The sequence below is a fragment of the Glossina fuscipes genome, unplaced genomic scaffold (assembly GCF_014805625.2).
Source record: "Glossina fuscipes isolate IAEA_lab_2018 unplaced genomic scaffold, Yale_Gfus_2 0, whole genome shotgun sequence".
Taxonomy (NCBI): domain Eukaryota; kingdom Metazoa; phylum Arthropoda; class Insecta; order Diptera; family Glossinidae; genus Glossina; species Glossina fuscipes.
In genome coordinates this window covers 6,343,067-6,357,457 of record NW_023998414.1, presented here as the reverse complement: position 1 = coordinate 6,357,457, position 14,391 = coordinate 6,343,067, and the positions used below count along the sequence as shown (strand labels likewise).

Below are 14,391 nucleotides of genomic sequence, written 5' to 3'. Positions count from 1 at the left end.
TCGAGAGAAATGGTTTGCTGATTCTTTAAATCCCGGTCGTACAAACACTGATGATGTGAAGCCCTCTGGTCAACCGAAATCGGCCGTTGTGCCAAAAAAAATAAAAAACTCGTTGCCGAAAACCGAAGTTGCATGGGTTAGTTGATAACTTAAATAGATCGAAAGGCGTTGTTGTTATTATTATTTTGCATGAGAAGGCTTTCAGCCGAGTGGACAGTAACTGGTCAAAGCCGTCCAAAGAGAAAAAGCAACAAAAACAAATGTGACTTGAGATGATTTCTGAAGTTCTGAAGCAATTTGGGATGCTCATCATATAATATTCAATGACTATTTTAAAAAATGACAAACGATAAATAATGAATATTGATAAAATGATTAAATTGCAAAAAATTCTCGCCTCAAAGTCTATGAATGTACACTTTTCTTTCGGTTTATTCATGCATTGTAACGTATATCCGCCTTTTGTGCATTTTACCTTGTTATTCAACTTCTTTTGAAATAAAGATCGTCCCATTGAATTGTGATTTATATATATATATATATATTTATTTATTTACAATTCTTAGTGAATCTATTCAAAAATTATTTGTAGGAATTTAAATTAGCGACGCTTTACCGCTCAAGTCTGTTCACTCAAACCTCTCGGGTAACTTTTCATTCGTTTTTCGACTCTCCTTGCCTTTCGCAAATACTCTACGATTCTACGGCCTTTTAGCAGCACGTTACTATTACCTGCATTCATTGCGACATTTTCAATCCGTTAATCGGTTTTTCTGCTATATTTTCTGCCAATTGTTGTTAATTTATTCGTCAGTCAACAGCTGCATGACGCAGCTGACGCGCCATAAATATGTTTTTGGTTTTTCCCTTTCCTTTGGATTTTTTTTTCTTTAAAACTAAAGTAGGTCATCAAAAAAAATGGCATTTTCATAACAGGATACGATTTATTCTTGTTTAGGTAAATAATTTTTTCCTATTTTTCTTTAGGTTTTCTATCTTGCAAACAATATTATTACCATTCCACCTCAAGGTATTAATGCACTTGTAAAAATAATATTTTCGTTTTCTTCGCTGTAGTTCGTATGAGATCCGAGACTATTTATCTGCTAAAATGTGAGTAAGTAATGTAAAGGAATTCTGTAATAACAAGTATTCACTTCTCTTATTTGTCATTTTTTTTCCATAATCTACACCACTTGTGGCTCAAATGTATGTTAAGGTATTGCGGATCTCCAGAAGAATTTGCGATAGGCTCACCATTTATTGCACCGAACGTTTTAGGATCACTTTCTGAATCGATCTAGGCTTATCCGTTCGTCTTTTCTTCACGTTTTCTTTTCAAGGTGTGAGATATTTTAATGGATGCTTTGGGCCAAGGACGAAAGTCATGGGAAATTGTTGGGATCTTTTTTGCACTTTTTCGTCCACTTCCACATATAATGTATTATTTTGGAGAATCGTTATATGAACAACTTTAGAATGTTGCACGGTACTCAATTATGGGTCGTGACCTGACTTTTTACTTGTTTATCAATAATTTCATTTTATTAGTCTCCATTCTCTCTCTTTCTCTTTCTCTTATAAATATTTAAATACGGGACGATTGTCCTGAAGAGGTTAAACTTTGCATTACAATACACATATATATGTGTAGCGATTATCTCCCTACTTGTCACCTCTGCCTATTTAAAACGAATAAAGCGTCCTTCTGTCCTACTTTATAAGAACGATGATAAACGACGCAAAAAGAACTAATAATTAGACAGATAGAATAACAGGCAGAGAAAGAGATTGAGAGAGAGAGAGAAAGAGAGAGAGAAGAGGGAATCGACAGATTAATTATTCTCTCGAGATCTTAGAAAATACACTTCGATACATTCTTGTCGAAACGTATAAATTTGTATTTCCCTCATAAGCAATTTAAATGCGTTTGAAATTTTCAAAAGACTGTTACGCGGGTAATTCAACGAAAATAAATTGAAAGTGCAAAAGTTTAAAATTAAATACAAAAAATAAATAAAGAATTGTTAAAACAATATTTGCAAAAAATTAAAATTGATTTCAATAATAATAACAATAATAATGCGTTTATTGCAAGAGGTAATTTATGAAAAATTGAAGAAAAAAAAAATTAAAAAAAAATAAATAAAATAAACGGAAATTAACTATTTCCAGCATAAAATCGATTTCATCGATCCTTCGGAATTGCTACGTCCCGAAACGTCGTTCGCTGACAAATGTCTTTCGAAATTTCGTGATTACACTATCGACGCCGCGGATCCTCTTAAAGAACGTGTCCGCCTCACCTATAGGCAGATGCATTTAAATCAAACGGTCGACTTTGTTAAGAATCGTCATAAAAAGTGGTTAAAATTTAATACTTTACGTGCGACGGTACGAGAGGCTTTAGAAAAATTGAATTATCTGGTAGATGAATCGGATCCCGATATTGATTTACCTAATATTGTACATGCTTTTCAAGCGGCCGAGCGGGCACGTGAGGAATTTCCCCAATTTGATTGGTTACACTTAACTGCTTTAGTTCACGATTTGGGCAAAATAATGGCATTCTACGACGAACCGCAATGGGCAGTTGTGGGCGATACGTTCCCAGTTGGTTGTGCTTGGTCTGATAGCATAGTTTATCGTAAGCATAGTTTTCAAGGTAATCCCGATGCCGAAAATCCACAATATAATGGTAAATACGGTATGTATTCGCCGCAGTGTGGCATTGATAATCTGTTAATGTCATGGGGTCACGACGAATATATGTATCAAGTGCTGAAACATAATAAAACGAAATTACCTGATATTGCCTGCAAAATAATACGCTTTCATTCTTTCTATCCCTGGCACACGGGTGGTGATTATCAGCATTTAGCAACGACCGAAGATGAGGAAACTAAAAAATGGGTATCAATATTCAAGTGAGTGAAACGAATCTCTTTTATACGTAAATAAAATCTATTATCTTGTCGATATATAAAGCGTTCCCACTACAAGCTAGTATTCCAAACTTTTTTCTCTCATATATTTTATTCAAGGAGTTACAATTTCTGTTTGTTGTTTTTAGAATGAGATTAAATTTGAAAATTTCATAAAAGAAGAAAAAAATTAATAAATAAAATGATATTCGGCCGTGACTGAATCTTTTATACCCATCACGGTTATGTTAGAAAAAAAAAAAAAACGCAAATACTAAATTTCTATAATCTATAATACTGAGTGGGCGTGGCTAAATTTTTCTATTTTTGTAGAACGAAAGTGGAAATTTATATCGTGTGTTTGTTGCAATTTGCGGACAAAAAACATTTTCCATCTATATCTACTCCCCATTCCAAATCCTTTTATTTGACACGCATATCGACACATCGGATATTGTAATCGTGATGTTCGCAAGCCGCGTTAAACGGTCCAAGATTTTTTTTTTTTTCCGATACTCAATCGATTGTAGGGCTAAGAAGAAAGCAAATCCTCCTTCAACATTATATTTTATTCACCTTATGAGTATTAAGCAAAAGACGTCGCAAAAGGAACAACAAAAATAAACCTTTAATCACTTATAAATTTGTCTGGGCGTGGCCGAATCTGCTCCATTTTTGTACATAAGTAGTGCGGTCCTCTACAAAGTAAATATCGAAAATTCTAACGTTCTATCTTTTGTAACATATGAGTAATGAGCAAAAACCCATAAATATTTGCTTACAACAACAGAGTTACGTTCAATTTACGCCATACTGTGGGCGTGTCATTTGACTAACTTCGAATATTTCAACCACATTTGAAACCAATCACATCAGTTTTGCGATTCAAAGAATGTTTACCACAAACAGACTGATGGGCGGAAGGACAGACATTCTTAAACCAGTTCAGTATTTGATACTGTTCAAGAGTATTTTAAGCTTCTTTGGTTTTGACAAATTGAATACATGTGCTCCTTATCCTCTGGTGACGAGTACAAAAAAAAAAGAAAATGTAAAAAAAATTATCCGTAATTTCTTTATCCCTTAACTTTATTATAAAACTTCGAATTTTTTTTTTTTTTTTCAGTCGTTACGATTTATACACCAAAAGTGAAAAAGTTCCCGATATTGATGCTCTTTGGACCTACTATCAAAATTTAATCGATAAATATCTACCAGGAGTGTTGGAGTTTTAAAAAGCATACTTTGGCTATTCTAATATTCCGGTTTGTGCTAAAAACATTGAGGTTATGCTATGTATAATAAATGAGGTTAGAATCCTTATTTTATATATGTATTAGTAAAATATAAAAAATGAAAATTGCCAAAACGTTTTATTAAAATACTTTAATTTATTTAAAAAAAAAAAAAAAAAATAAAATAAAATGAACAGAAAAAAAATTTTTTTTTTTACATAATTTATAAAAAACATGCTTACTAAAAAAAAATTTCTTCTCGCTCTGTTGTACTTAATTTCTAACACATTAATAACGTAATATCTAATCGTAACGGCTTCTTTTCACATCCTTATGGCTGTCGGAATTGCTGCAACTGTATTTAGAATTATTAGCTTTTTGAGACGAATGTTTACGCTTTTGATAGTGATGACTTGAGGAGCTGACGCGCGATTCTGATGAAGTACTGCTGTATGAACTGCTTCGATTCCGTTGACTTTTATGACGACTTACGCTGCGTTCGCGATGTCGATGATGCGGATGATTGTCACGATGTTGATGATGATAGCTACGCGATCTTGATCGCGTTCGTGACTTTGATCGGGAACGTGCATACTTTTTGGTTTTCTTTTTACTTTTTGTTGATTTTTTCGATTTCGATTTTTTTCCTTTATGTGATTTGCTGCTACGTTTCTTATGACTGCGCCTTTCATTCGAGCTTGCCGAACTCGCTGAAGCGGAACGCGAAACATTAGAATGAAGACGATAATGTTTTTTATAAGACTTCACGTTTGCCGACAAAACACGGGTTTCCCCCTCCCTAGTTTTGGATCGAGAACGTCTTTTAAAGTCCTTTCGACTTTTTGTATCACTTACTAATTGTACATCTTCATCATCAGATACCGTTATGGATAGTGATCGCAATGACATACTCTCTTGAGTCGAAGTCTTCGAGTTACTTGTTGCTGCGGCGATTTCTTTGTCTTGTATTGGTACTATAACTTTATGAGCTGCTGTTAGCATTTTCTGTTCTTCTTGTTCATCATCGTCCGTATTGCCTTCTGGTCCATATGAAGTAATCGGTATGGAATGTACTGAAGTTTCCGAATCGTCAGTAACATTGCCATCATCTTCGGGTTTTTCTAAATCCTCGTTATGTTCCAGGTTTTGTTCAGCTTCTTCGACCGAAGAAATGCCTACAAATAAATAAAATATATTTACATATGTTAACTATAGAAATTGAAACACCACCATTCACTATCGCACTTAATTGCTATGATACAAGTGATTTGCTATTCCAGCAACTAAAATGGAAATAGTTAAGACTTTTTACATCGTATCACGGCTGACGATGCATAGTGAATATGGCTACGATAATTGGAAAAAATAAAAAATCATATTCGTAACTCAGTCAAGCGAACTGTCTACGATCATAAAATCATGCTCTGTAACTGTTAATTCGTTCGTAAGAACGTAGCGTAATACGAGCTTATCAAATGCAACGAGCCCATCTCTGGGAACGTTACGAACATAAGCAAAGTACCATAACGCATTTTCAGCCGATAAGGCAGCTTATAAATAACAAGTAAAAACACGATCCTTCATTGATCATCAAATCATTTTGAATGATGTTCGTCCTTGAAGCGAAACACACCAGTAGATCTTAAAAATTTCCTCTTCCGTCGAATGAGTAAGAGTAAACAAGACGGACAAACAAGCTTAAAACGATTCAGTAATTAACTCTGAATTGATCGGTCTATTAAAACGAGGATCTATCGAAAGTCCTTCTGTTTGCCGCATACATCCACACGTGGCGTAGAATATAAAAATTGACGTAAAAAAAGCAAGCAATTATGGCTAACGCGTCACTTTCTACGAAAGTTACATTTACTTATATATATATCACTGACGTGGTGATAAGCAATCATAAAGTAAAATTTTTTCAAGTTCACGTTAGGCGTTTAAAATTACCTTTGATTTGATTTAGAAATGCCATCGCTTTACGTTTACGCTCTAATTGCAATTGTTTCTCTTTCGATATTAAACCACCGAGTTTCTCGCGAGCAATTTGTGCCAGTTTATCTTTTACTTTCTCTTCAGCTTTTGAAGAAAAAAAAAAAATATTAATAAAAAATCAATAGAAAAAATGTTCAAAAATATATCGCTGCCCGTCTTTTTCGTTCGTCTTTTCTCGCTAATTTTACCTTTCTTCATTTCTTTGTGCTTGTTTTGCTGCTGCTGCTCGTAGATAGCATTTCTTTCTGCTTCCGTTTTCGCCAAAGATATATGAGATTTTTCATTACGTATCGGTGCAATTGTTGAAGTACTTGTTGTAGTTGTTTTACTATAACTCGTTGCGAGTGCTGTCGAAAGACTCGACTTTGTCAATGCCAAAGCAGAAGGTTGACTAACTAGAGATGCTGTAACGACAGCGGCTAATTTAGCATTTCTAGCCATTAATTGCGATTCGACAAATTGTATAGCTTTCTGTACATGCTCGGGCACTTGACGATTCTGCTGTGCCGTCTTACCAAGGGCAGCAGAAGCAACATCTTCGTCGTCGCTATGATCTTGTGGTAAGACAGGTTGTTGCAATGTTCCCGCGCTAGTCTCATCTTTAGATTTAATTGAGAAGGACACCGGCGTTGCTAAATTACGGAATGAACGTAAACGAATCGATATAAATGAATGTTTATTTTTCTTTAAGTTGCCTGCTTACATGAATTTTTCTCTCCCGTCAGACCCTTTTTACTTAATAAAGCTGCCGCTACTGCAGCCGCTTTACGTTGTTTCTGCTCCTTGGACGCCGCGTTCGGATCACCGGTAATTTTATACAAATAATATGGATAATATTCATTATTCGGCAATAGAAATGTGAAACGTTCTTCACTTTTTGTTAAAAGAGTTTCTTCGAATTTACGACCATTCTTGACAACATACAAGGCAGTCTTGTCGATTATATTTTTCAAATTCTCTATTGGCACTGGGAATTCTAATTGGGGCTCAGGTGCTTCCTTTTTAGCCGACAATTCTTCCTCGGTTTCCGAATCCGAGCTGTAATTCTGAGCTAAGGCTAAAGCACTGGAATTTTTCAAAACTTCAACTTGTGGTTGCAGCAATTCAGCAGAAGTGGCTGAAGCTGCCTTATTTGTAACCGAATCTGAATTAGAATTCTCTTCATGTTCGGGCAGATACGTTGTCCCGTTGTATTGTAACAATACCGGAGTTGTGCAGGGCGAAGCAACGTTACTATGCTCCGTTTGAGAACCACAACTTTGTCGTGAGGTATCTTCGTGTAGTTCCGGCAATGGTACGCCTTTTATTTTACTAATTAATTGAGTGTAGACACAATCAACTGATGGCTTGTACTTAATTGTCGGTACGGTAATAATAGGTTTTGCAACTGTTACGACAGCGCCACTAATCTCCGACTCAGCGCTCTGATCATCTGCAATTGATTGCTGAGGGCTTGGCACGTTCGTCGCCTGCGCCTTAGGATATGTACCATTTTTAATAGCATTTACAACATGCTTATAGTACGCGTTTAACGAACTATTCTGAGCCAAGAATTCAAATTGCACATTATTAGATTGTTTAGCCTTCAGCAAGATCTCCATTTGCACACCCTGAGAAGCTATAAAGCGGGCGGTCTTCTCAATGATTGCATGTTGTTTCATAGTTTCCGGCTATATAAATGAGAAAGCAAGCAACAACTAAAGCTTGAAAAGGCTGAACATAAACTGAAAGCCTTGGTCTTGACCAAACCCTAATTTATTTACAGGAACTGCCTACTTTAGAGATATATATTCTTTCAATTCATCAATGAAATTTCATTCCAAAAGTTTAATTCTGCTCCAATATCTCATTATTTTCGTCAAGGTTAACTCTATGACACCGCTGTTTACTAGTACCTGAATCCCCTTTATCTCATCCATATGGAATATTTGCAGAGTTCAACACCTTGTTGAATGCCTTGGGGATAGTGTGAAGTGCTTTCTTAAAAATGAGTTTAGAATCTAAGTGAGTAAAGTATCTATATTGTTTATCAAATCCTAATTCGATTTAAAGGTATTCGCCTGTCCCTCTGTAAAATGTCTGTTGTAAACGTACTTCTGGCCGCAAAAATAAGGCTTTGAAGGTTCTTGCAAACAAGTTGGTATTGAAAATGGTTCAAATAGATTGCAGGACACGCCCACAGCACTACATAAAATCTAGCCGAGGCACTAAGCATCAACTACAGCGCAGTTTGGAATCATTTGAAAAGACCAGGCTAAAAAGAGGAGCTCGAAACTGGGGAACAAGACGGAAAAAGCTCCTCATATGACCCCCTATATGCTATAATAGGCACATGTTCTTCTTGCTACAACCAATCGCTTAGGGGATGTCCCCTATTCATGTAATATGGTGACAATCGGAAGAAAATAAGGAAAGAAAAATAGATAGGGAGATTGTGGCCGCAGGCTTAATGGCTCAATAGTAAATTCGAAGCCTTCATCGACTAAGTACTCACTATAACTACGACCGATGTAAACTCTATCGCATTGACATTTGAATCCGTGAGCGCAGACGTGGCAGTCATGACTCTTACCTACTCGGCTATTCATGGGAATCAATAGAAAAAAAGGTGTTTCTCTGACAAGCCTCCCAGAATGGGTTAAACACTAGCAACACATATCTTTCTCTTTTAATCATTAATTTCCACGTAAATAAATCGGATTTTGATAAAAGATTTCTCGCTTGGCTTTGTGATGTAAGAGTTCCACAACAAAACAAACACTTACCAATTGAATATGCGCTGGTACCTCAAAATTATGGGGTTTTTGAAAGACCTGCTGTTCGCTCTCCTCGTTTGTGGGCGACGGCATGTATTCTTCACGACTCTGACCGTGCGACGTGATCAGGGCCGATTCAGTTTGCATTGATTGACGATCGTAAGCGAAATCCACTTGACTGTAACCGGCACCGTTTGTTTCCTGTTGCAAACGTTTCAATTCCTCTTCTTTATATGTTCAATCAACAACAATGGAGGCCAAAATAAACCCAAAAAAAGTGTTAGAGAAAAACAACAAAAACAAAACCGGCATGAGTTTTACTCAATTAAAAGATAGAGCAAAAACAAACAAACAATTATTTCAAGAAGTTTTTAGAAATGTTCTTCCTTATTTTTTTTTTTCTCTCTTTTTTTTACAAAAATTTCATAAAACGAAAATTTTTTTCGTGTTTCAAATAAATAGAAAATATTTGAAATTAAAAAAAAAAAATATTAGATTTTAATAATAAAGTGGATTCAGCTCTCTTTTAGAAACGCAATTGTAATCTTTCTCTAACATCATATTAATGTCAATAGGTGGAAAAAAGACCGATTATCAGAAGGCTCTGCAAAGATATTCCGATTAGTTGTTAAGAAAATTTTTTTCATATTTACCTGCTTATGGACTGTGAGCTTAGTAACCGCGTATACGCCTTGAGAGAATATTCTTTAATTCAACAGCTGAATCAGTTCCACTCTCTGAAATTTTCTGTTTTAATATTACTTACGTGCTTTCAGACGATGAAGTTTTTTTTGCTTTTCTTTGTTTTTATTTTTTTTTTCATTTTTTGGTTTTTTGGTTTTTTTTTTTTCTTGTTTTTTCTTTCGTTTTTTGTTTAAGAAATTCATTTCTATAGCTAAATTATTTTTATAATATTTGTTTAAAAATTTTATTTGTTAAAAATTCACGTTCACGATATCATAGACGATATCTTGCATATAACAACAACAATGCGTAGTACAATACGAAAGTCGTGTCCGTCTGTGAGAACCAACTTACCTTGATTAGTTATGAAATCCAGTTCATCGTTGTACAAAAATAAGTAACGTTCCTCTTCGCATAACTGTTCGGCCCGCTGCTCTTCCGGTGTAAGATAATCGAGACGATTGCCATAACCTCCCGGCGGAGGTTCGTATGGTGTTAAATCGTAAAGAGCACCACGCACATCATACCTGACGCCATCGGAAACAAACGCGGTACAATTTTATCAAAAAGTTTTTTTTAATTTTTTTTTTTTTGTTTTTTTTTTTTTTTTAATTTTTTTTTTTTATGGAAAAAAAAAAATAATTTAAAATAAATTAAAATCTAACACAAAATAAGATTAAAAAAAAATAAACAAAACAAAAATATGAATATTAATTTTTTTGTTTTTACTTTTCAATTTTTTTTTTTAAATTAATATTATCATACATACCGTGATATACTAGGGCTAAGAAATTAATATATTTTTTTTAAAATTATAAACACACAAGTTTTTTCCAACCAGATTTAAAGGACAGTGTCTTTTTATATTGTTGTTGCAAATTAAATTTATTTATTGTATTTTAATTAATTTTTTATGTATATCGGAATAAAGTCCAAAAACCCCAGTTAATTCCAGTGCTATGGAATAATAAAACCCTAGGATTTGAAAACTAAAAGTAAAATTCTCTATTTTTTTTAGGTTATTTAAGTTTTTTTGCGAAAAGTTTTCTATACCATGTGAAACGTCAGCTCGTAAACATCTGAAGTCATGAATATCCCGATTTAAAATTAAAATTTCCAGCCAAGTTGCAGACGATCGCAGCTCATTGAAAAGCTCGGTGCCTATTCTTTAGAATAAAGAATTTACGGTACAAGGGTATAGTAAGTAAATTTGCGTAGATGTACGCAATCTGAGAGGGATCCGCTTTTTTAGTACACTGATTGATACGGGGCCACTTTTTGAATCGATCGAAAATTATCTGTCCGTCTGCCTGATTTGTTTTCTTGCGTTCAACGTATGTCTGGCAATTTTGAGCGATATTTTGACGAAATTTGATACAGCGATATGCTTTGGCCCGAGAAGAGACGCTATTGACAATGGTTCGGATTGCACCACTGGTTCGACCGCTTCCTATATAAGGCCTGATTTTGAAAAGTTTTTTTATAAATAATTGCATTAAGCGAAGTGGTGGAAAGCATTGAATGTTGCGCCATGTCCCTTTGAATGCCCAACATCACCTCGCCAAATACAGTTAGTCACCCATTCTCTTAATAATACATCAAAAATTATGCATTAGTTTTATGTAAATGCATAATTTTCATAAAAGTCCTTATATAGATTATTTTCCAGGTGCATTATTTTCCAGGTACTTGTGTCATAACAAACCAGAAATTAGGCTTGGTCGCCCTAGAAAGTGTTGCATTTATGTGAGCCCCTATATATGGTGCAATATAAAAAATAGATCTGAGATCCAAACACCCTGTGACTGATTTACTGAGGAAAAAATTTTCATCATAAAATATAGAAAATTATAAGTTTTTAGTATTTAGTATATACTGACTTTTCATTGAAGCCCTTGCATGGATTAGGATCGACAAAATTGGTCCACGTGGTCCAAATTCGGTAGAGAAAATTTTTTGTGTCAATTTAGTATTATGGACGATTTTTATCAAGAATTATTGGAAATTAGGTCTTTTTACGATATCAAGATTCAGCTTCCGCAAGAACAATTATGTGGCATGAACCGAAATACTTTTATTAAGCGATTCTTTTTGCGAAATTCTAAAAATTGCACTATTTTTTTTAAATAACGATTTATCAAAATAAGGCGTTGTATGGGAGAATGCCTGAAAATGCGATCCGATTCGAACAATATTCAATAATGTTCTTCCCTAGGTCTAAATACGCCAGTGTACCGAATGTTACTAACATATGACAAAAATTGCGATTGTACACAAAAATATATGAACAGACAGACGGATAGACAAGCTTAGGTCGATTCAGAAGATGTTTTTAAGCCGATAAATGTTATAAAACGAAGGTCAGAAGACAAGCTTAGGTCGATTCAGAAAATATTTTTAAGGCGATAGATGTTATAAAACAAAGGTCTCTCTCTTTCAATTTCTTCTGGGTTTCACAACAGTCCGTAAAAACTTAATATACCTTGTACCGCAAGTGGTGTAAGATATAACTTGTCTTCTAATTTCATGTCACTTATTCTAGTCAGCAATTGACCAGAAGATGATTTAAAAATCATAAATTTTATAGGTCGAAGGGAGTTTTAGTCACGATAATCCTTGAAAGGACTATTTTCATACGATTTGTTGAGAATGATAAAAAAAGCAGTGAGTAAATCTAAGAGAAGCCTTGGTACTTTGCAACATAAGAGTTAGGCAAAGGACCAAGAGCTAGCAAATATCTAAAGTACTAAGTGTTGCAAAAAAACTTCTAGCATTTGGCAAGACAAAAATTGCTAACCTTACAATTTTGTTATCAGCGCAGACTAGTCTTTCGTGTTCGTATGTTCTTTTTAAAAAGAAGAAGAAAACTAATTATAAACACTCACCTAATGAGAGCAGTAATAAACAATCTAGCTACGGAACTATGTTAACCAAGAGTTAAAACACCAAAATACCACAGTTATCATCACAGCATTGGGCCCTTTCCATTTTTCCTGTTCTTTCCCTTATCCACCATCTACTTGTAGTAGCAAGTATCAACTAAAATTGTATTCTCTATAACTATCACTAATGCAGTTATAACAAATGCGAGTAACTAACAGAATAGATGTATCAAAGATTCCCACCAACAACGTATAATACTGATCGGGATAAGATGTTGAAACGATTTGGATATCTTAGCTTGTCTCCTATCGGGAAAATTGTTTGAATGAAAATTTTTTATATGACATTGAGTTAAACTTGCATTTTGTTTAATTGTAATATACTTTGTGGACAAGTTGAGAATCGGCTAAATCGCTTTAAGGTGTGGCCTACAATTACTGAAAAATCAAATGTAAACAATACTATGTATATAAATGTAGTTTTTAATTTATATAATTACCAACGAGATGCTGAAAATTTATGTAAAAATATGATTCATAAATACCCTGTATTCGTGCAACTTATAATAGTATGTTAATGGAATCTCGCTTTATATTAAAATTGTAAATCGTATATCGTTTCGGAACAGCAAAACGATGACGGGTATGGAAGACACTTCATCCAAGAGCCAAATTTAACTAACATTGTCTGTTAGATTATATATTTTATGAAATTGGATTTAATTTCATTTTCCATTAGTTTGAAGCAGAATGCTATCAAATAAATGACTTATTATTTACGAGTTTAGGTAATCGGAGGTTCTCTGTGTACTCATAATAAATTAAGAAGATAAAATAATTATTTTTTCATTTTAACACCAATACGCCATCAAAAAATTTTTTTTTTATAAAATTTCAAAAATTTACTTCTTTCTGAGAAATTGCTTTCAAATTTTTCTGAAAATTTTCAACTTATTGCACCTATAAAAGCTTCGTTAAGGATTTTTTCGCCAGAATGCAAGACAAAGCAAAACTAAAGGCATATTGGGCTTTCATCTCCAAAAGAACTTTTACAGAGTCAAAATCACGCGAACAATGCCTTTAATATTTTCACATCTACATAATCGATAATTATCCAAAAAATTTATCTGCTTCTAAACTTTTCTTAAACTGTGAAAATTGAATTAAATGCACATTCAGATATGTTTTATGAATAGTTTTCTCTATATGCATATACGTGTACTATATAACAATTATTAACCTGTCAATTTTAAGATTATGATCGCCCATCCATGGTATTAAATGTTTCCCCTGATCGATATCCAATGCTTTGACATCGTCACGAAATACTTTACAAGCATAACCAAAAACCAATAAATCGACTTGACGCGACTCATTTTGATTTACATTAATATTAATGGTTGTTGCTGTTGTTGTTGTTGCTGAGGAAACGATGGAGGAAGTATTACCGGCGGTCGGGCCAGACACTTTACGTAAAATACCACTAATCCCACCGCTACCATTTCCTCCCGTTATATTATTACTGGTAAAATCATCGCGTATATTATTAGCGTTTCGCGTGTTAAAAGACATTATTTTATTAAATAGCACTTGTTCAATAATTTATTTAAAATAAGTATCAATCTTTTTCCTTAAATTATCTATAAATTATTGTAGACTTTATCAAAATAAATTTTTGCCATTAGTTTCATGTAAAAAATTGTCTGTTTTCTTTAAGCAGATGACCAAACAACAGTGATGCCACTATTCGTTTAGTACAGTTTTTTTGATGGACGTTTGCAAGATGAACTATAAAATTATAACATCTCTGATTTTCTATTTATTGTTAACAAACTTTTTACCTATTACTATGTTCTTTATTTGCTAAACGCTCAGAATCAATGCATTCTCGATCAGCATAAATACGGGAGACAAT

The 14,391-nt window shown here is 34.0% G+C and overlaps 2 protein-coding genes across 2 annotated transcripts; one reads left to right on the top strand and one right to left on the bottom strand.

Moving 5' to 3' along the window:
* The first annotated feature begins 2,065 nt into the window (after positions 1–2,065).
* LOC119639059 (inositol oxygenase) lies at positions 2,066–4,266 on the top strand. The gene is made up of 3 exons (XM_038036230.1): positions 2,066–2,100; positions 2,176–2,927; positions 4,051–4,266. The coding sequence occupies exons 1-3, from the start codon at positions 2,083–2,085 to the stop codon at positions 4,157–4,159; spliced, it is 879 nt and encodes a 292-aa protein (XP_037892158.1). The 5' UTR covers positions 2,066–2,082; the 3' UTR covers positions 4,160–4,266.
* A 121-nt stretch (positions 4,267–4,387) lies between these two features.
* LOC119632978 (protein suppressor of white apricot) lies at positions 4,388–14,209 on the bottom strand. The gene is made up of 7 exons (XM_038026154.1): positions 13,717–14,209; positions 9,949–10,121; positions 8,920–9,137; positions 6,858–7,824; positions 6,343–6,786; positions 6,110–6,238; positions 4,388–5,334 (listed from the first exon to the last, which is right to left on the bottom strand). The coding sequence occupies exons 1-7, from the start codon at positions 14,046–14,048 to the stop codon at positions 4,463–4,465; spliced, it is 3,135 nt and encodes a 1,044-aa protein (XP_037882082.1). The 5' UTR covers positions 14,049–14,209; the 3' UTR covers positions 4,388–4,462.
* Positions 14,210–14,391: the final 182 nt, after the last annotated feature.

Bases quoted from the DNA above. Each gene is read 5' to 3' on its own strand.
- LOC119639059 (XM_038036230.1), top strand. The intron at 2,928-4,050 runs GTGAGTGAAACG...TTTTTTTTTCAG, and splicing joins AAATGGGTATCAATATTCAA to TCGTTACGATTTATACACCA.
- LOC119632978 (XM_038026154.1), bottom strand. From the start codon at position 14,048: ATGTCTTTTAACACGCGAAACGCTAATAATATACGCGATGATTTTACC. The intron at 9,138-9,948 runs GTAAGTTGGTTC...GAACATATAAAG, and splicing joins GGATTTCATAACTAATCAAG to AAGAGGAATTGAAACGTTTG. The intron at 6,787-6,857 runs GTAAGCAGGCAA...TCCGTAATTTAG, and splicing joins GACGGGAGAGAAAAATTCAT to CAACGCCGGTGTCCTTCTCA.